Source organism: Polyodon spathula, chromosome 13 (assembly GCF_017654505.1).
Source record: "Polyodon spathula isolate WHYD16114869_AA chromosome 13, ASM1765450v1, whole genome shotgun sequence".
NCBI lineage: Eukaryota > Metazoa > Chordata > Actinopteri > Acipenseriformes > Polyodontidae > Polyodon > Polyodon spathula.
This window is the reverse complement of record NC_054546.1, coordinates 28440622-28463404: the sequence shown is the minus strand read 5'-3', so window position 1 is coordinate 28463404 and position 22783 is coordinate 28440622. Positions and strand designations below refer to the sequence as shown.

General features: G+C 41.5%; 1 protein-coding gene across 2 annotated transcripts; it reads left to right on the top strand.

Annotated features, from left to right (window-relative positions):
* The first annotated feature begins 9703 nt into the window (after nt 1–9703).
* LOC121325363 (tyrosine-protein kinase STYK1-like) lies at nt 9704–22413 on the top strand. Of its 2 annotated transcripts, XM_041267804.1 has the most exons (10): nt 9709–9981; nt 11606–11665; nt 14030–14188; nt 14562–14792; nt 16091–16272; nt 17321–17407; nt 20851–21062; nt 21389–21429; nt 21541–21637; nt 21885–22413. In XM_041267804.1, the coding sequence occupies exons 1-10, from the start codon at nt 9915–9917 to the stop codon at nt 22078–22080; spliced, it is 1332 nt and encodes a 443-aa protein (XP_041123738.1). In that variant the 5' UTR covers nt 9709–9914; the 3' UTR covers nt 22081–22413. The 2 variants fall into 2 exon arrangements, with proteins under 2 accessions (XP_041123739.1, XP_041123738.1); XM_041267805.1 differs by lacking the exon at nt 14030–14188 and having other exon boundaries at nt 9704–9981.
* The last annotated feature ends 370 nt before the right edge of the window (nt 22414–22783 follow it).

Below are 22783 nucleotides of genomic sequence, written 5' to 3'. Positions count from 1 at the left end.
AACAGATAGGGGAGAAGGAGGGAACATTGGTTACATACATATCTGATTGGTAGTATGTCAACTAGGCCGGGGTTGCAGCTATACCCCTACTAGGGGTCAACATTGATCTCCATGGAGAGGAGGCAAGGTTGCCCATAGGGGCTTGAGATCTATCCTTTGTTGAGGATGGAGGTGGTGGCGGAGGAGAGAGGAGGGCTCGACTGCTTCAGTGTTGGGCACCGACAGTATCCCTGTCCGGGAAGAGACCAGTGAGTCCTTGTTATCCACGAGCAGTTTTACGGCATTTTCCAGGGTGTGGGAGTTGTGGCACCATATCCAGGCTTGGGTATCAGTGCCAATTACAAGGCAGAATTGCACCACAACCACTGCTTCCCCCATTTGCAGGTTCGTTTTCTTCTCGAGGGTCAGCCAGTGTACCATGTGGTCGCACAACCGCTCTACAACCACCCTGGGGCATGTCTCTGGGGATCTTCGGCACTCCCTGAACCATACCCGGTAAGTATCTGCTATAATGTTGAGGCAACGGAAGATTGACCAGGGTGTAAGTGGCGGCATTGAGGTCACTCATAGCTGGTAGGCTACCTAAGCCTCCCCAATCAGAGGAGGTCCCAGCTGGCTCACCCAGAACTCCTGCGACCATGACGCTCAAAGTGACCAGATAGGCCTCTGAGTCACCCTCTGCCGACATCTTCATCACCCGAGTCTTCAGGGCCGACATTGCTGATGTTCCTATAGGAGCTGGTGCTGTGGAAAACGCCATCCCTACCTGTTCAATGAGCATAGTGTAGCGCTCCTCCTTCTTTGTCTCCTCTGTCTCCCGTCTGCTATCCAGCGCCTCCAACAGCTCTGCCAGTGCATGTGTGGCAAAGTGGTTTATTGTAGAGAGGTGCAGGGGTGATGCAGTGTGTGAAAGACTCAGACAGAGATAATTGTAATCCAGTTTTAGAAATGTTTTATTTTGTATTCCCAGGTCTGGCAACCAAACAATAGTTCCCCGGCAGTACACATCAATGTGTACAGCATGGGGTATATAACAAGAACAGACAGTCCCAAATAATAAACAAATATTTGTCTGTGGCAATGTTGCCCTGCCCCTGTGTATATTTCGGTGTCGTATGTTGCGTGTTGTGTGTTAATATGGGCGTAGTCATTTTACACAGGATATAATATGGGTTATGCAAACAAGTGTATAAAATGTATATTTGTATTTAGGCATGAGGATTGCACAGCACTGTATGTTCAGGTAAAATGCAATATGTTAGAACGGGGAATTGCACTTTATTAATTCACATGCAATTGTACCGAGACTCCAATTGAATGATTGATTAGCAATCGAGTCTCGGTACAGCTGCATAAAAGCAGCATGTTTTCACTCACTCTGAGTTGTGTGTTCGGTGAGTGGACAATGGGATTGGAGACGGAGGTAGTATAGATATAATAGTAACAGCTGACCGTGTTTGTCTGTGTAGTCCATTTTGTGTGAATATATATTTTGGCTAAAGTGCCGTGTCCTTTGTTTTGTTTGTCTTTCAACCTTTTATTTTCTGTCTGTTTAATTATTAAATGCTGAACAAAACGAAGTGCTCAGCTTCACCAAACTCCACCTCCCTGCTTATTCTGTAGTGATTCCTGGTTCTGGTTTAACGTCACCCACTACAGCTGTCTTTGTAACACCATCCCACAATAATACAATCACGGTCACCAGTCCTGGGTACATGCAATAGTGGGTGATACAGTTTTATGTTTTGTGACAAAGATTCATTGTTGTCCAGTTTTGTGCTGGCCCCTGGTGACAGCTCCAGAAATGTGTTAACTGTCTGGTAACATACAAGACAAGAAGAGACAATTACAAACAAACAAAAACACAACACTCACGATTTTAAGTAACAATATAATTTTGCTGTCCTTCTGGTTCTACTCACTACAAACCAATGTGAAGGAACAAATTACGATTTTCTGTCCCCCTTATATGCTGTCATGCATGACCCCTTGATAAACAAATGCAGCTGCCTTTACAATCTGCGGCTGCTACATTGTGTCCCTTCCGGGTCAATACGTTCTTGCAACGGAATCTCGCCTTGTTCCAGACTGACAACTTCCCGACCCAGGGAAAGAACTGTCAGGCCAGCACGTCCAAAGAACTCTGTCTTTGCTGGTCGGGAGGGAGATTTACAACCTAGATTCATTGCATTTCTGTCACAAGGGTATAATTAGCATACTTTACTGTCATTCTCCGAATGGGATTCTCATCCCAGTACCTCTCAGTACAGAGCCCTTGCATTACCATTGTACTGCAGTGCCACTTTCGCCTTCATTTTGGCAATTCAAGGCAGCATGTAGAACTCAGCCTCTTTGCATCTTTTACTGCGAACTGCTTTCACACTTTCATGTGGCTTAGTCGGCTTCTCAAGTTTGTCAAAGTTAATGAAGGTTCTCACAGACAGTAGTATTTTATAAGGGTGTATTAAGCAATGTATCTTCCCATTTCTTGTGCTATCGATGCACCTCACATTTTAGACATCAGAAGGCCTGGCTAAATCCCTCTGCTTATAACACAACGAACTACTTAAATTACATAAATACTTAAATTAATATGATTAAAACTCTTTTTTTTTATTCTCTATAATGAAGTTTGTAGGATAATGGAATACTCCATGAAACATAAATACAAGCGCCCCTCTCCAAACACAGAGACCCATGAGTGCTCTGCAGGGAAGGCAGGTGCACATACAAGAATTCAACAAGAGTGCTCTGCGGGGAAGGCAGGCGTACATGCAACACTTCAACATTATTCTCATTTTTATGATATTTATATTTATTTATGTTTTATACATATGTTCTAAATGTATTTAAGTCCATTGACTTTTTGAAGCTCTGTCTTTTAACTTTATCCAAATTGATGTTAAAAAAAAAAAACACTTTGCTTTTGAAGCTCTGTATAACCCTAGCCATGCCCATTTTCATTTTTTTATGTCTGCTTCTTTGTTTGAATCACAGACGTGTTTGTGCAATTAAAAGCCAGACTGCAGTTCTCATTACCAGCTTGTGGTAATTGTTGCTTAGAAGATGTTTACTGGAGAACAACATGGATTTCAAGTGTAATGTTTACTCTATAAATAACGTTTTAAAAACTGTATAAATAGTGACATGATTTCATAACGTTTTCTTGAAAATGTTGTAATAAAACAAAAACAACAATTACAGTACCCTACTTGGTTGGCTCTTTTCTCTTTGCCTTTTTGATTGGAGAAAGCCGTGAAATATTAAGTGTGGGGATTGCATTTCAATCTGCAAACTGAAGCCTTTCAGCTGTTCTAAAGGGCTTAATATTGGAACCCGTGAAAAAAAAAAACAAACAAACATGGTAACGCATAGGTAAGCATTATAAAGAAGAGCAAGGTATGATAAAGCACATTAATAAACATTGCAAACCATGGTAAGCGTTGGTAAATCTGTAGTATAACCATGGGAAAAGCATAAAAAAATACCCTGGTAAAGTTTTCTAAGGGTCTGTACAGGCTAGTGTTTACTTGTTCATGAGCTATATTTATATCAACATGTTTCAAATGACTTCAACCTCGTGTTTTTTCTATGTAGGTCATTTTTTGGTACAAAAAAAGGTTTGTATGTTTAATTGATGAAGTAAAAACAACATCTAGACTTATATTATGTTTGAAAAAAGCAAATGGCCTAAACATCTTTATCTTTAGTTCTGAATAAGATGTTTTGATCTTTCTTTAACTAAACTCCATTTTTTAATGTGTCAGAAAATGTTTCGTATAATGTATAAAACCTTACCTGCGCTGTTTTTATCAGCTGCTTGTTTGTCTTGATTCTTTTGAGAAAAGTCTACAGTTGAGTAGAGAACCTGACCAGACATCTTTCTAGGTTTGTGTGTGTCAGATTGGAATGAATCCAGGGAGATCTTGATAGGATTGCAGCCAAGAGTGAGTGTACTAGATAGTGGATAGGAAATGTCTATTAAACCCTGGCTAGTATTACACAAGCTTCTTCTATATTAAAGGCTCCCATTTAGTTTCTCAAAAAAAACCTCTTGTTCTAGTCAGCAGCACCTCTCTCTCTCTCTCTCTCTCTCTCTCTCTCTCTCTCTCTCTCCACTTCACCGCCTTTACAGCTGCCCCTAGGCTTGTTCATGTGGGGTCACCAATAGGAAATAAAAACTTCCTGTTCTGCACAACTTAACATAGCCAGCCTTTGCAAAAACCAAAGCACAGTTCAGCATCACATAGGGTTGCAAAAAAGGGTGCAACCACACTGCTGGTAATTTCAGTCATTTTTCTTTTTTTATTTCTTTAAAATTCAAAATTGCCTGTTTTTTTTTTTTTTTTTGTTCCTAAATAATTGTATTATTTTAACTTATGGTTATCTGTCAGTCAGTTTGTGTGGGACAGTCGAGGAGCACACTGTGTCTGTTATCTGTGCGCTATCGACATGCCACAGAAAAACAAAACTAAGGATCTGTAACAAAAAAGAAAAAAAGTTTTGATTGGTGTAACTGGTATATAACTGGGAACTCTAAAGCACTGGTTTACACCATATTCATTTCCAAATATTTTATATATATTTTTTTAGCTGGGTTCTGACGTTTTACATGTGTGATTTTGCTTGAATCATTATTGACCATGTTTACTAACTATTCCAGCAAAGATGTCCTTTTTTAGCCACTTATAAAAGCTGAATTAATTTACAAGTGGTTTTAATAGGACCACTAGGGCTATACAGCTGTAAAGTGAACCCTCTCTACAAAAGTGACAGAGGGGAAGAGATTACAGCCAAACCCTGGAAATCAATTCAGCTTTAAAAAAAAAAAGTGCTTGAAAAGTGAAGTTTTTACTGGAAAATGTAGTGAGCCCCATAACAACAATGCATAGCTCTGGCCACAAGCATGCATTACGCTATAGAATTAACTAAATGTGCTTCACAAAGTCGAATGAAACTTGCTGAATGTTACATTAACATATTGAATTACGAACCGCTTTGTAGTTTTCCGGACAAATGTGACATTTCAAAATCTAACATGAAATACTTTACTGCTATTATGGCTTCCGGTAGACTTTTGTGATATTTTGTTTGAATTCTTTGATTACATGTTTTCAAATTAAAAGATTTAAATTATGTTCATATGTTTTTTTTTTTTTTAGATTGTATCCATCCTAAAATTCTAGGTGATGCAAAACTTTTGGCCATAGCTGTATACAGATAGAAAACACACTGAATCAATTGAATATTTTGAAAATGAGTATGGTAAAATTATCAATTTTAATGTGAGTAAATTGATCAGTGTTATGTCAGTGTGTATGTGGGGGGGGGGGGGGGGGGGTAAGATGTGTGTGTGTGTGTGTGTGTATCTGTCTGTCTGTCTGTCTGTCTGTCTGTCTGTCTGTCAGTCAGTGTGTGTAGGAACTATACTCTGTAAAGGGTTAAGTAATTTAGAAATTTATCACTGTTGCAGGAATTTAAACTCAAGACAAAAAACAGTGTCTAATGCACACAATGAAAAAACACAGATCTCATCTGAGACATCTCCAGGGGCTAGAAAAAAGGTGTGAAACACAAACAACACTTTAGAGTTACCCATTAAGGCAAAGTTAAACTAGAGACAGGAAATGCCAACAAAACAGCTTGTGATGCTTAAAGAGCTAAATGCACAACCTGACCATATAGGGACAAAGGGAGTGAGACTGAACAGCAGAAAACTAGAAAAACGTAACCTGTTTTGACTTTCAGCCTTCGAGCGAAGAAAACACTGGTACGACGGTACTGACAGCCACAAGCCTCTCCACTGCATCGGCTGCGATAGAGAGACGCAGGTGACAGGACGAAGAGTGACAGAGACCGACTGGTTAAACCAACCATAAACCAACAGAACTTGTGAAGCTGTGTCAATATATAAACACCTCAACATGTTGACACAGTTGCTGTCAATATATTAAAGCCTGTATTTTTTGACAGAGATGCTGTGTCAGTATATAAACACCTGTACCCATTGACAAAGAAGCTGTGTTAGTATATAAGCACCTGTACTCATTGACACGGAATCTGTGTCAGTTTATAAATACACATACTCATTGACACAGATGCTGTGCCAGTATATAAACACCTGTAATCATTGACACAGAGGCTGTGTCAGTATACAAACACCTGTACTCACTGACAGAGAAGCTGTGTCAGTATATAAACTCCTGTAGTCATTGACACAGATGCTGTCAGTATATAAACACCTGTATTCATTGACACAGAAGCTGTGTCAGTATATAAGCACCTGTACTCATTGACACAGAGGCTGTGTCAGTATATAAACACCTGTACTCATTGACACAGATGATGTGTCAGTATATAAACACCTGACCTCATTGACACAGAGGCTGTGTCACTATATAAACTCCTGTGCTTATTGACACAGAAGCTATTATAAGACTTCACCAAGCTACTTTGTCATGAATGAAGCACATCGCATTTTACAGTTTTTCTCAATTGCTTAAACATATTTCCTGAAATCCTATTCACATTTTCAAAACAGTTAACACAAACCCCACAACAGTACTGCATTTTGCAAAATGACGCATATCAACTGCACAATGCACTAAGACTATCAAAATATAATACATGAAACAGTGCAACAATGTCATAAAATGAAAAGCACACCTTATCAGTATTTAAGGCTAAAGAAATACTAAGTATAAGCTTCAATTTGACATGAAATCCTAAATACAAGCTCCCTCATGCTGCAGTCAACTTGAAACTTTGTTACTGTAAATACTGTAACCATGTTACCACACACACACAATGTTATATCAACAAAAAAGTTTTATTTTGGAACCAGGCTCCACATATTTTACATCCAGCAATGTCAATTTACATATTGTGCAGTAGGTAAATGAAAAAAAAAAAAAACCAATATCGCATTCTGTAAATTCTGTACAAATCCAATAAGGCGAAAAAGCATACTGAAGAATAGAAAAACAAAAGAACAATAGAGATTTCAATTTGAATTCAAATGGGACTTCAGGGACCAGACATTCTCTCCTCTCTGTTTGACCACAAGTTTTTGTCAACATCACATTTAATGTTCTTCCTTGCAATGCAGCAAGGATAAAATCGTCTGGCATGACGCACCCATCCCCCGCAATCTTCTGCTGTGATGGCTTCACAGCCTGCACTCATTGCATCCAGCAGTGACATTTGGTCATGAGGATGGCTGCCATACACCTTTCTTCTCCATGCTAAGAAGAACACCTCAATAGGGTTCAGGAAGGGTGTGTAGGGTGGGAGGAATTTCATCATCATGCAATGGTGTGCTTCAAACCACTGCCTCACCAGAGCAGAGAGGTGGAAACTGACATTGTGCCACACCACCACATAGGATGGCAAATCAGCCCTCATTTTCTCCCTCTCCTCTACAGGTGTAAGGCTGTTGTAAATTCCAAATGGTGAACAGTTTTGTATAGTCCGAGGGTGGGGATGTGTGCAATTATATTATTTTCAGCTATTGCTGCGCACATTGTGATGTTTCCCCCAAGCTGTCTTGGCACATTCACTATGGTTCTGTGGCCAAAGATATTTCTCCCACGTCTCCACATTTTGGCCAAGTTGAACCCCGCCACGTCCACATACACAAACACGTGAGTGGATTCATTGGCCTCCAGCTCCATTATTCTCTGCAAAAGATTAAATACAATAGTAAAGCAACATTGTTACTATATTCAAAATTAAGTGTTAGCAAGGCAATATTGCAAGTAAAGAAATTACTGTGCTTTCAAAAGGCCTTACCTATATATACATTGGTACCTTATCTCCTTCACTCTGTTGCTGTTCCTCTCAAAAGGGACCTTGTACATTTGCTTCACACATAGTTGATTTCTCTTCAAAACCCTATCTATCGTAGACAGGCTTACTGCATGCATGTTTGCAAACATGTCTTGATTTTGCAGCATGGCACTCTGAATTTCTCTGAGACAGATGCCGTTATTGGCAATAACCATATTCACTTGTCCTCTGCCACCAGAGTGGGGTAGTCTAATCTTGTAAACAAAAACACATGGATATACAAAGTCAACACATAAATGGCGAAACTGCTCTAATATATATTGTACTGTACAATAAAACTGTGAAGAAATGTGTTCACGTGGCTCTTTTGCATGATCACATACTATATTAATACATACCTAGTCTCATTCATGAAAGTCCTAATAATTGAAGCCACATAGGATCGGCTGAGATTTGGCTGAACCCTTTGCCCAGCCTCTGCCATTGAAAAGGCACGATTGATGACATGGTCTACAACTGTAGCCCATATGTCATTCGAAATGTGTGGACGGAATCCCCTTTCCCTTCCCCTTCCCCTTCCCCCAGCTCTCCCACCTCGCATAGGGACCCCTCTTCCTCTGGCACCTCCAGGTTGTGGCTCCTGTTTAATTTGCTGATCCCTTTTTCATCATCAGCTCCCTGGTAGCCTCATCTACAAGTGTTTTTCAGCAGTGATAATTGATTGAACAATTTAAAAATTAGGATTTCTATCAATGAGAGAAAGATAAACAGCTTTGGTAGTGGTTGCTTTCAACTGTGAACAAATTCATTCGTTTAGTTTAACGAGACATACTTGATTGACTTTTGTGTCAAGTGCTCAGATTTGTATGTATAGTTTTGCAAAAATGTGATGACATTTGAATTATGTGTCATAGCAATCATAAATGATATAGTGTTTTGCCAAATATGTTACTGTTGTGGGGTTTGTGTTAACTGTTTTGAAAATGTGAATAGCGTTTCAGGAAATGTGTTTAAGCAATTGAGAAAAACTGTAACCATGCTACTACCATTCGTGTTTATTTAAAAGTGTTAAAACTAGTAAATCAGTGGGCTATGCAACATTGTCAACAGTGCCTTCTTCACATTATTAACGTTTTGAAATAAGCTGCTATTGCAACCAAGGTTGTTAAAAGCTAAGTGAATAACTAATTAAGTTCAATTTAAGCTTTACATACAATTAATAGAGTAACTAGTAATTACAGTAACTCATGTATGCATTTGCATGGAGAGCTTTAAGTAATCTTGCTATTTTATCAATCAATCAATCAAATCAATCAATCAATCAATCAATCACAGTGGACCAACATCACAAAGCGCTGTACAAGATACAATAAAACAAAAATACATTAAAAATTAAATACAGTGAAAAACAATGCACAATACATTACATACAAGGCTAGGATGTTAAAATTCTAAAACACTGTGTAGGCGTATGTCGTATACAATCATAATAAGAAAAAGTAAAAGATCAGAAGTAGCAGAGACAGAAGAGCTAATAACAGATTTTATCTATACTTCATACTTATGTTTATTTCTGACTTTGTATCACCCGTGTCTTTAGTTTTCTGTATTCAATAAACTGCAGCTATTAACTAAAACATCTTGTTGTTTGACTGTATTGTTCATTATAATTCTTCGATCTTAACGCACTTATTCAATTGTAACTAATCAAATGCAACGTGGCATACAAGTATTAATTATACCTTAGTGCTCCTACGTGTGCGCGCGCGCGCTCGTGTCTGTCACGTGTGTCTGTGTGTGTCAGTGTGTCTGTGTTTCTTTCAGTGGGGAGGGGGGTGCGCCTCTGTCAAACTGATGAAGTCCTGTTTAAATGCAATTGAAAGGTGCTGAGCAAGTGTGAGAGAGGCAGTCGAGCCCGACAATCGAGTTCTTCCAGTCATGGGAGGAGGCAGGGGAGGAGCGAGGGTAATGCTGGCAGGTAGTTTGGTATAGTAGGTAAGAAAGGAGGACACACAGAAGGTGTGACAGTTTAGGGGGATGTACAGAGAAAAAAAAAAAAACAAATACGCATTTGTGAGAGAGAACGGGGTGATGTCTTTTGAAGGAAGTGATACATTGTTTTAAAAATGAAGATGGTTTGGATCTTACTAGCTCTGTTTGTCTTCAAAGGAAGCAGTGTGGATCAAAAGCAAGGTATTGTCTGTCTTGGTCTGTCCTGTGTGTGTAGTATCTGCAGATCAACAGCTATATCTGATCATGAAGTCTTGAAAAAGGCACAGTTTCAATTAAACTATTGAAGGCTGTTTTTGTATGTTTACCTATCCGACACAACAATGTCATAGTTCTATATGGCTATAATATAGATATATATCTATATTATATTGATATATATATAATATATATATATATATATATATATAATATATATATGGTGTGTGTATGTACACAACAGATACAATAGTGAGGTAGATCAGACAAATCTATCTATTTATCTATCTATCTATCTATCTATCTATCTATCTATCTATCTATCTATCTATCTATCTATCTATCTATCTGTCTGTCTGTCTAGTCTGTGTAAATGTTTATCTCTTTTTCGTTCACCTGCCTGTGTCACAGTTCTAGTAGTGAAACAGGATGACACATTTGAAAGCTTTATACATAGCCCCTCAATCCTTGTCCAGTTTGACAGTACAATCTGACTCCTGGGTGAGTGGATTCTGTCTGAATTTCATCAGACACACAAGCATCCTCCCTCCTTGAAGCTACTTGCAGCAGCAGGGGGGTTATGACAGGAATGCTATATATACAGAAGCTCTGTTTCAGCTCAGGGAAGTGAAATAGAAATGAAAAAGAAAGTAGATCTCCTCGTCCCTTTGTTTTTGCACACTGTCAACATGCGCAACACCTTGTGAGTTAACAACCTGCTAAACATGGAATTATTTAATTAAATCAATTACATTGTTTGTTAATTGAGAAAAAAAGAGACAAGGAAAGGGGGTCAACTGGACAGATTCACTTCTATTAGTTTATATTAGTGAGGAGAAAGATAGTAGTCTTGTATAAGAAACAGGGAAAGTGGGTCGGGTGGACAGATTCACAGAGGATTTGCCATATCTAGCACATCTTGGTTTGGACGTTGTTTAGTGCATGCTATTAAGAGTATCAGAATCGTTTTATATAAGGAACTGTCTGTGTGCCCTTTATCCCTGATAGTTTTGTAAGCCAAGGTGTTTTTCTGACACAGTGACAGAGTGTCACACACCAAACCAACAGGTTTAACTGCTTGGAGGCGTGTGTATTTGGGTGTGACAGTGTAGCAGTGTTTGAACAGCTTAGATCCCTGGCTTTCACTGTTACACAAAAAGAACTTCCCTGTCAAGAAATATGGTTGTATTTCAGTGTGTTTGCATTTGAATGGGTACTGGTACAATGAAATCAGGGCACATTTCACACTACTTTATGATAGTTTGTTATCTTTTTGTATTTGCATTTTTTTTTTCATTTCTGGTGACTTTATCTCTATATATCTATATATATATATATATATATATATATATATATATATATATATATATATATATATATATCTATATATCCCCTACCTTTGTTTTCAGGATGGTGGAAAGCCAGCTCCCTGCTTATATTGTATTGAAACCAACCTGCCCAATACAATGCAGTGTGTGTGTGTGTGTGTGTCTGATGTGTCTGTGCGTGACTGTGTCTGTTTGTCACTGTGTGTGTGAGAGAAAGAGAGAGAGAGAGAGAGTTTCTTTCTGCCAGATGTCTTTACTAATATCGCTGTTTATTTCCACAGAACAGGAAGTGAAATATGTTTCCACAGACGATGAGTGTAAACCGGGAGACACTCTGTGTGGTGAGTAAAATCAAAACCACTGAGCATTAGAGCAGGCTAGAAAGAACTGAACAGCTGTACAGTGAAGCAGCTGAAGCAGAGTCAGGCCCGCTCAGCACGGCTCTGTCCTGGATTGCGTGAGCACCGCTCATCTACATATGAGATAAACTAGGTAGGTGAGCTGAACAGCAAAGTCCGGCGGGAGAAACAGCATGTTGAAACCTGAACTCTGATCCATGATAACAATGCAGCAGCACATGATTGGGTTGGTTTTACAGATAAAGGTTACACAAATGCAGACTTAATGTCTTTAACCCGGGTTTTTAAAATCAGTCAGAGGCTACTGCTCTGAAGTGACACATTGATTAGCAACAGTTTTACTGGTTTATCTTGCAGACCTTAAAATGCTAATCCTCTCCAAATACATGCGAATGACTCTGAAGGGCAAAGAGCTCAACATATGAACAAAGATATAAACGCATCAAGCAACAATTTCAAAGATTTTACAGAGTTACAGTTCATATAAGAAAATCCGTCAATTGAAATAAATTCATTAGGCCCTAATCTATGGATTTCACATGACTGGGAATACAAATATGTATCTGTTGGTCAGAGATACCATAAAAAAAAAAAAAAAAGGTAGGGGCGTGGATCAGAAAACCAGTCAGTATCTGGTGTGACCACCATTTGCCTCATGCAGCATGACACATCTCCTTCGCATAGAGTTGATCAGGCTGCTGATTGTGTCCTCTGGAATGTTGTCCCATTCCTCTTCAATTGCTGTGCGAACTTGCTGGATATTGGCAGGAACTGGAACACACTGTTGTACACGTCGATCCAGAGCATCCCAGACATGCTCAATGGGTGACATGTCTGGTGAGTATGCAGGCCATGGAAGAACTGGGACATTTTCAGCTTCTAGGAATTGTGTACAGAACCTTGCGACAAGGGGCCGTGCATTATCACCCCACCGCCACCATGGGGCACTCTATTCACAAAGTTGACATCAGCAAACCTCTTGCCCACACGATCCCATACATGCCGTCTGCCATCTGCCCGGTACAGTTGATTGATCCGTGAAGAGCACACTTCTCCAGCGTGCCAGTGGACATCGAAGGTGAGCATTTGCCCATTGAAGTTGGTTACGACGCCGAACTGCAGTCAGGTCAAGATTCTGGTGAGGACGACGAGCACGCAGATGAGCTTCCCTGTGATAGTTTCTGACAGTTTGTGCAGAAATTCTTCAGTTGTGCAAACCCACATTTTCATCAGCTGTCCGGGTGGCTGGTCTCAAAGACAATCCCGCCGGTGAAGAAGCCGGATGTGGAGGTCCTCGGCTGGCGTGGTTACACGTGGTCTGCGGTTGTGAGGCAGGTTGGACGTACTGCATAATTCTCTAAAACAACGTTGGAGGCGGCTTTTGGTAGAGAAAAAAACATTCAATTTTCTGGCAACAGCTCCGGTGGACATTCCTGCAGTCAGCATGCCAATTGCACACTCCCTCAAAACTTGAGACATCTGTGGCATTGTGTTGTGTGACAAAACTGCACATTTTAGAGTGCCCTTTAATTGTCCCCAGCACAAGGTGCACCTGTGTAATTATCATGCTATTTAATCAGCTTCTTGATATGCCACACCTGTCAGGTGGATGGATTATCTTTGCAAATGAGAAATGCTCACTAACAGGGATGTATACAAATTTGTGCATACAATTTGAGAGAAATAAGCTTTTTGTGCGTATAGAAAATTTCTGGGATCTTTTATTTCAGCTCATTAAACATAGGACCAACACTTTACATGTTGCGTTTATATTTTATTTATTTATATATATATATATATATATATATATATATATATATATATATATATATATATATATATATAATGCATTTTTTCTTCTAAAAATAGAAGAAACAATCGAAGAACAATACAATAAAGGAAATGAATGCATCGACTCAATACCATGAAGCCTGAAGGTTTAAATATAAACTAAGTAGTAAATGACACTACAAACACCACTTAGCCTTGCTTTTGTCACTGAATAATTGGTCATAATGTGTGTGTGTGTGTATTTGTTGTTTATTCCGGTGCTGTTAGAAAACACCCTCACAAAAGTTTCTCACAGTAAAAGCACAGCAAGTGTAATAAAGCACAGTGAAAGCATGATAAAGCAGAGGAAGCATTGTGAAGTACAGAGAGGTATGGACTGTGGTAAAGCATATTAATAGACATGGCAAACCAGGGTAAACTATGGGAAATGCAAAGGTTGACCTGTTTGTGTTTTTGTTCCAGTGCAGCTGTGATTGTCTCAGTCTGTGTGAGTGTGAGTGTGAGTGTGCTAATTTACCGCTCTTCTGATTGTGTGGTCTCTGTCTCTCTCCTCAGAGGTGCGTGTGTACGAGGTCGAGGTGATTGTGATCCCAGTGCTGCTGGTGGCCGGCTTCATCTTCATCTTCCTCTTCATCCTGGTCATGAGGTTCTGTCCACCTACCTGCCAACGCCCCCTGGGGGACGAGAAGAAGAATGTCTTCCTTGGGGTCACAGGTACAAGAGAGAGAGAGTGAAGATACCAGCCTCCTTTGAGAGTCTGCCTATTACTATCATTTATATAGATCCTGTCGACCATGCCAACACTTGATTCTATCTGTCTGTCTATCTACTTGCTCTTGTGTGGCTGTGTCTGTCTATGACTCGTCGCCTGGGTTGCCATTGTTTCCCATCTCTAGCTGTGTTCTCAGTGAACCAGCCTGTTTTCTCAGTGTGTGTGTATCATAGTGTGTGTGTGTGTTTTTTGTTTTGCTTGTGCTAGTACATCGAAGATTATAATTTTATCATTGCATATTCCTGTGTGTTGTATTTAATTCAACCCTTCACTCCCCCTCTCTCTTACACCCTCTCCCTCACCCTCTCCCTCCAGCTCCCATCTCGCAGCCCCCTCGGGAGAATGATTACATCGCCCTGAGCAATCAGCCTCCAGAGATCCCCCGAGAGCTCATCCAACGCGTGCTCGAGCCACTCCCCTCCCAGCTTCCCCTGCTGTACCCAGGATTCCCACAGGAGGGCGCCAAAGTCACTCTGCAACGAGGTCTGTTCGCTACCCCCTCCCAGCCAACAGGGGGCAGAGCGGTGATCGTGAGAGCACTGAACGGTGAGTCTGCCTCTCTGTGTCAGTGTGTCTGTGTGAGACTGTGTGTCTGTAAGTGTGTGTGTCTGTATATCTTTGTGTGTGTGTCTGTGGGCAGGTATTACTGTCAATGTCTGGATAAAAATCTGAGAAAATGTCCCCATAAAGAAAACAATGTTGTGGGGACGTCCCCACTTTGTAAAACATATTTTTAATAACTAAATACACCTGTGGCAGAGCAAAGCTCTGCCCTTTTTAAATTGACAGGGATGGGGTTAATTTCCCCTACCTGCCTGGGTTTATTATGTTCAGGTGGCTGGGGTTGATTAGTTGATTAAACAATTAACTTAATTAACGATCAATCAGCACCCAGCCACCTGACATAAAAGGAGGCCTTTGCTTCTCATTTGGAAGAAGAGAGCTGAGGAAGCAGGTTGGTGTTTGTGATTTGTGATTTGTGAATTGTGAATCCAGTGAAGGCATTGCCCAGCCTGGAAATTGTTATTTTGTAAGTTTTGTTTTTTTGTTTTGCTTTATTTGTGTTTAAATCCCTTTATTTTGCCCTTGTGCACTTTATTTTTGTGTTTGTTTATAATAAAATCGTTATTTTGTGACACCAAATGTGGCAGGCTGGCGAGTGGATAGAGGCCCAGAGACAGACTGCAGTTCAAAGAAAATAACAATTTTATTATATACAAACACAAAAATAAAGTGCACAAGGGCAAAATAAAGGGATTTAAACACAAATAAAGCAAAACAAAAAAAAACAAAACTTACAAAATAACAATTTCCAGGCTGGGCAATGCCTTCACTGGATTCACAAATCACAAACACCAACCTGCTTCCTCAGCTCTCTTCTCCCAAATGAGAAGCAGAGACCTCCTTTTATGTCAGGTGGCTGGGTGCTGATTGATCGTTAATTAAGTTAATCATTTAATCAACTAATCAACCCCAGCCACCTGAACATAATAAACCCAGGCAGGTAGGGGAAATTAACCCCATCCCTGCCAATTTAAAAAGGGCAGAGCTTTGCTCTGCCACAATACCTTTAAAAGAAAAAGTGCCAAAATATTTAGTTTGTTGTCGACGTTCACCTTGTGTGGAGTTTTGTCTTATGGAGTTAGAAATAGTAAATAAAGGTCTAAAGGTCTATTCAGTTGATCTTACAACAACTACAATATGTATATATCTCATCTATAACTATTACTGTTGTCTATCTATATAGCTACAGGATCGGGATGTGTTCTTTTTTTTCCTTTCTCGCATCCTCTCTTACCCCCTCTTTTTTCCCTGTCGCTCTCTCCCTCTCCCTCTCTCCTCAGAGTCAGCCAGCCCCGCTGAGGTTCAGGAGTTCCTGGGGCGTGCTCGCTTTGAGGTGGAGCTGGGGAAACACCCCCACTTAGTGGAGACCCTGGGAGTGTGCAGCCATGGAACTCCCCACCTCATCATCACTGAGGAGCTGCAGCACAGGGACCTGCTGGGTTTCCTGTGGAGGTGCAGGAGGGTGAGTGAGGGGAGAGGAGGAGAGGAGGAGAGGGAAGTTTGGCTTCCTGTGGATGTGCAGGAGGATGAGTGAGGGGAGGGATACGGGATCTGGGAGTTGCAGGAGTGTGTTAGAGGGGAGGGGGAGAGGGGGAAGGCAGCTGGGCTTACTGTGGAGGTGCAGGAGAGTGTGAGAGGGGAGCTGGGCTTCCTGTGGAGGTGCAGGAGAGTGTGAGAGGGGAGCTGGGCTTCCTGTGGATGTGCAGGAGGGTATGAGAGGGGAGGGAGAGGGGAGCTGGGCTTCCTGTAGATGTGCAGGAGGGTGAGTGAGGGGAGGGAGAAGGGAGCTGAGAAGGGAGCTGGGCTTCCTGTGGATGTGCAGGAGGATGAGTGAGGGGAGGGATACGGGATCTGGGAGTTGCAGGAGTGTGTTAGAGGGGAGGGGGAGAGGGGGAAGGCAGCTGGGCTCACTGTGGAGGTGCAGGAGAGTGTGAGAGGGGAGCTGGGCTTCCTGTGGAGGTGCAGGAGAGTGTGAGAGGGGAGGGAGAGGGGAGCTGGGCTTCCTGTGGATGTGCAGGAGGGTATGAGAGGGGAGGGAGAGGGGAGCTGGGCTTCCTGTAGATGTGCAGGAGGGTGAGTGAGGGGAGGGAGAAGGGAGCTGAGAAGGGAGCTGGGCTTCCTGTGGATGTGCAGGAGGGTGTGAGAGGGGAGGAAGAGGGGAGATGGGCTTCCTCTGGATGTGCAGGAGAGTATGAGAGGGGAGGGGGAGGGGAGATGGGCTTCCTGTGGAAGTGCAGGAGGGTGTTAGAGGGGAGCTGGGCTTCCTGTGGAGGTGCAGGAGGGTGAGTGAGGGAAGGGGGAAGGGAGCTGAGAAGGGAGCTGGGCTTCCTGTGGATGTGCAGGAGGGTGTTGGAGGGGAGGGAGGTAGGGAGGAGGCGGTGGTCTGCTGGGATTTCTGAGGAGATGCTGACTGATGAGTGAGAAGAGAGGAGAGGGGATGAGTGAGGGGAGGGATGAAAGTTTGTTGCTCTACTCTGCTGTGCTCATTTCTCCTATGTGTTTTGTTTCAGGATGTGCTGCGGATGGATCAAGGTGTCCCCTGTGATCTCACAGAGAAGGGCGTGTTCAGAATTGCACAAGGAGTGGCCAGTGGTCTGGTGAGTGGAGCACAGCTATTACCAGGAAATTACAACTGAACATCTTAGAAATGTCTTGGAGCTACAGCTGGGACCCTATTGTGTAGTTGTTATTATTATTATTATTATTATTATTATTATTATTATTATTATTATTATTATTACTCCCACTGCACAGCAGTTTGATCCATCCCTGGTTTTACGATGAGTTTATAAGATACCTGAGCTTGTTACCTATACACACTTGGCTAATCAGGCTTGTAGTAAAATTTAGAATGAGTGAAGCTGTATCCAATAGTATTTCCATTCCTGTAGAAGTACAGTACCATGAAAAAGTATTTGTCCCCTGTCTGATTTCCTGCATTTTTACATATTTTTGACTCTGAATGTTATCAGATCTTCAACTAAAATCTAATATTAGGTAAAAGGAATAATGAGTGAACAAATAACACAAAATGTTGATACTTATTTCATTTATTTATTAAAGAAAGTTGTGCAGCACCCAATGCCCCCGTGTGAAAAAGTAATCGCCCCCTTAGACTGAATAACTGGTTACAGCACCTTTAGCAGCAGTCCTGCAACCAAACGCTTCTTGTAGTTATTGGTCAGTCTGTCACAGTGCCGTGGAGGAATTTTGGCCCACTCCTTCATACAGAACTGCTTCAATTCAGTGACATTTGTGGGTTTTCGAGCACAAACTTCTAGTTTCAGGTCCTGCCACAACCTCTCAATGGGGTTTAGGTCTGGACTTTGACTAGGCCATTTCAAAACTTTAAATTTCTTGTTCTTCAACCATTCTGATGTAGACTTGCTTGTGTGTTTTGTATTATTGTCTGGCTGCATGACCCAGCTGCGCTTCAGCTTCAGCTCATGGACAGATGGCCTGACATTCTCCTCTAGAATTCTCCGTTACAGAGCAGAATTCATGGTTCCTTCAATGATGGCAAGTCTTCCTGGTCCTGATGCAGCAAAGCATCCCCAAATCATGACACTACCACCACCATGCTTGACCATTGGTATGAGGTTCTTACTGTGGAATGCAGTGTTTGGTTTTTGCCAGACTTAACAGGGCCCATGTTGGCCAAAAAGTTCCACTTTTGACTCATCTGTCCATAAAACATTGCTCCAGAACTCTTGAGGATCATCCAGGTGCTTTTTGGCAAACTTGAGACGAGCATTCATGTTCTCCTTAGTGAGCAGTCGTTTCCACCTTGCTACTCTGCCATGAATCCCATTTTTGCCCAGTGTCTTCCTGATGGTGGAGTCATGAACACTGACCTTAGCCGAGGCGAGAGAGTCCTGCAGATCCCTGGATGTTGTTCTAGGGTTCTTTGTGACTTCCTGGATGATTTTACGCCTTGCTCTTGGAGAGATTTTGACAGGACGGCTATTCCTGGGAAGATTCACTACTGTCTCAAACGTTCTCCATTTGGACAATATGGCTCTGACTGTGGTTTGGTGGAGCACCTGAGCCTTAGAAATGGCTTTGTAACCCTTTTCAGACTGATAGGCATCAGCAACTTTTTTCCGGAGGTCTTCAGGAATTTCTTTTGATTGTGGCATGATGTGCCTCTAGAACCTGTGTGCTGACAACTTCACTCTGATGGTAAGGGCCAAAGTTAGTCAGATTTATATGGGGCAGGGCTGGCCCAAATCAGGCCTGATTGTTAACCAAAGTATTCAAACAGCTGACCCTAATTATCCCTTTAATTGGGCTGAGTTAACTAGGGGGGCAATAACTTTTTCACACCTAAAGATTGCATGTTTGATTACCTTGCACACCAAAGAAATGAAAGAAGCACCAAACTTTGGTGTCATTTTTTTCTTTCAGACTCCCGCTATATACTACTACAACCCACAAAAAGATCTGACCAAATAAATTGTGCAAAAATGCAGAAAATCAGATACGGTATTGTAGTAGTATTTATGTATAGCATGTAGAGCAGTGGTGCACAACTCAGGCCATGGAGGGCCGGTGTCCCTCCTGGTTTTTATTCTAACCATAACCTAAATTAGTTAATTGGACCAATTAAGCTTCTAATTAGATCCAATAAAGTACTTGAGGGTGCAGTTGGAATAAAAACCTACAGGGACACCGGCCCTCCAGGACTGAGTTGTGCACCACTGAGGTAGAGCATAGAATCACATGATTTCTCAAGAACCAGAAAGAAAAACTAAAATACAGGAAACCCCCACAGGCCTGCAAGCAAGACTCAATGTTAAACCCACTCTGAATGATTGCAAAATACACACAAAGATGTGGGAAGGTTGAAACAAACCTGTTTAAATGTCACCTCTAGCTCTATGTACAGTACTTTAAGAAGTGCATGCTGCTTCAGAATATCCCTTAACAGGACATGGCCTGGTGCCAGCTGTCCTAGCTAGCCACACCTTAACCCAATTCAGCCATATAATGTAGGGTCAATAACAACCAGGGCTGCAAACCATTCCTCACCTCTCTCAGGGGCGCAGGAACGATTTTCAAACTGGGGGTGCTGAGATGAAAGGGGTGGGGTGGGGGTACAGTAATACAGTACACAGTAACAGCCTACAGTACAGTAATACGGTACACAGTAATAACCTACTGTACAGTTTAACACATGCAATACAGCTATGGAAACAAAGACTTTGATTTATATTTTCCCAGGAGATTAGGCAGCTTTAACTTAAATAATATGTACTGTATACTAAAAGTTTTCTACTTACTGTTTATAAGTCACTTTTCTCACTCGATTCTTTAAGCAAAAATTTTGCTACAGAGGTTTAATCCTTATGCAGCTGTATTTTCTTTATGATGCAGTAGCAATACTACTATCGTCAGAAAACTGAACATGCAACGTAATTGTTTTGTTTCGCACTTGGACAAATACGCAGCTTCAATTAAATGTATTTTCTATTAACGTTACAGAATTTATATATGACAGTATAGAAACTACCATGCAAATTAAATGAATAAAAGCACGCATTATTATACTTTTTCATTTGCGTGATCATGCCGTTTGGACAAAATCTCACCCGAAGTTTATGCTGTAGTAGTAGCCTACTAGAGTTCATACACATGTTGCCAGAGCCACAGAGTCTCTCAGCTACTATTACTATTGCTGCCAAAATGAGTTAAAGATTTTTGATTGTTTAAAATGTGGCGTTCTTTAATTCAGAGATTTACTTTTACTTCAAAATGCTGGTATGATCGCATCGCCACCTCGACTTCTGACCTCCAGCACCCCTACTTCCCGCACTCTTGACCTCTCTAAGAACTTTATTACCATGTCCATTTGGATTCACACCCCACATCCTGACACCCCCACACTGTAGATTCACTCTCCCTGTGCAGCAGGTATTAGGACCCCACATCCACTTTTCCATAGTTATAGCTTGTCACAGGTGATGTATTTTTAACTTTTTTTTTTTATGCTGTGTGTGTTCCGATTCCACCCCCCATGCTCTCTGACTGGCTGTTTCAGGAGTATCTGCATGGGAAGCGCTATCTCCATGGTGACGTGGCTGCTCGCAGCGTGCTGATTGGAGAAGGGCTGACAGCGAAGCTGGGTGGATTGGGCACTGCCTACCGCACCCACAGCAGGGGGGTTATGCCTGCAGGAGAAGGGGTGTGGTTTAGAAAGTGGCACGCTCCCGAGAGACTGGCCAGGAGACCCACAACTCCCAGCAGTGACGTGTGAGTGCAGTAGCTCTGTTGATAATGCTCTGTAATGGTCTGTGTGGTTGCAGTGTGATATTACAGGGAATCTGTGTGAGTGCAGTAGCTCTATTGATAATGCTCTGTAATGGTCTGTGTGGTTGAAGTTTGATAGGGAATCTGTGTGAGTGCAGTTCTGCATCATAGCCAATGGAGGCAGCAAATGTCCCTTGGCAACCCACTGTGAATCTGTATTGGAGACCTGTCAGTACAGTACTGGGCTGTTGCCAATAGGTGGTGACAAAACGCCATTGATAATGCTTGGTGATTTGTTTTGGAGTCATACTCTGCATTGTTCTTTTCAGGTGGTCGTTTGGGATCATGCTGTGTGAGATGGTGACTTTAGGTAGGTAAGCGCTCACCTAGCAATGCCACCCCTGCTGCTTTTCCTATCTCTGATTGGCTCAGTGGCTTTTACCCCGTTTGATTGAATGGATCCCTTTTGTTGTATTTGCAGGCGATGCCCCGTTTCCTGAAATACCCCCTGAAGAGCTTCTTCAGCAACTGCAGAGGGGCTACACATTGAAGAGACCCCCCAACTGCAAAACAGCACTGTGAGTCTGCCTGTTTGTGTGTGTGTTGGAGTTTATGTGTGTGTCTGCTTGTGTCAGTCTGAGTTTGTGTGTCTAAGTTTGTGTGTCTGTTTGTGTGAGTCTGACTGTGTGTGTGTGTGTGTTTGTCTGTGTGTTTGTCTGTTTTGCATTTCTTGTTCAAGGAAATCAAAGCTAATTATTTCATTATAAAAAATGCTCCAGAGTCATGAAATATAACCACTGATAGACGACCACTCCCTCTCTCCAGGTATAACATCATGAAAGCTTGTTGCCAGTGGAAAGCGTCAGACCGTCCCTCATTGGCTGAGCTTTCCCGCAGGCTTCAATCAGGAGAGAAGCATGGTGATGACAGGACGGTGCTTCGAGTGCCAGAGCCAATCAACATGATCCAGTACCTGAAGGAGGCAGGCTTTCCCTTACCATCTGATTACTCCATCCTCTGAGGCTAGAAGCCCTACCCAAACACAGCCACAAAGACCAACTGGACTGTCAACAAGGCCTACCCTTCTGTAAGAGCAGAGTACACAAAAGGCAAAACTCTGGAAGAATGTAGTACCAAGAGATAATGGAATTATATTGCCGTAAACAATAACAAACTGGCCTATCAACAAGGTGTTTACTTCTTTATTTCTGGTAAAGCAGACTGAAGGCTAAACTATACTAGAATCAAGGTTTCAACTTTCACAGTAACTTTTTACATTGAAAAAGCACCGCAACTGATGACTCACTGTGTATATTTGAAAAAGATTCAAAAAGAAAATAAAAATATGATCATACATACTGAATCTGAAGTCTTTTTTTTAACAAAAACATAGGATAGTTTAAACGTAGATTTACAGCCCCAGGAAAACTGTGGTAAACTAACACTGCAAGAAAGAATTGAAACGGAACAGCACTGTAGGAAATTGCAGCTGCAGCTGTAACCTTATAGAGATAATATGAACAGATATTGATTCGAATGAAAGAAAAACAAACACAGCATCTTGTCTGATTTTTTCCATATATTACGCCATTTTATTATTATTTTTTTGATGTTTTACAAAAAAAAACAAAAAACAAAAAAAAAACCCAAGTAAACAGCTTGGGTTTCAGTGTGAAAATGAATTCATGAAAACACGGGGGGGGGGGGGGGGGGGGGGGATTAGA

Bases quoted from the DNA above. Each gene is read 5' to 3' on its own strand.
- LOC121325363 (XM_041267804.1), top strand. From the start codon at position 9,915: ATGAAGATGGTTTGGATCTTACTAGCTCTGTTTGTCTTCAAAGGAAGC. The intron at 11,666-14,029 runs GTGAGTAAAATC...CTCTCTCCTCAG, and splicing joins ACCGGGAGACACTCTGTGTG to AGGTGCGTGTGTACGAGGTC. The intron at 14,793-16,090 runs GTGAGTCTGCCT...CTCTCTCCTCAG, and splicing joins GATCGTGAGAGCACTGAACG to AGTCAGCCAGCCCCGCTGAG.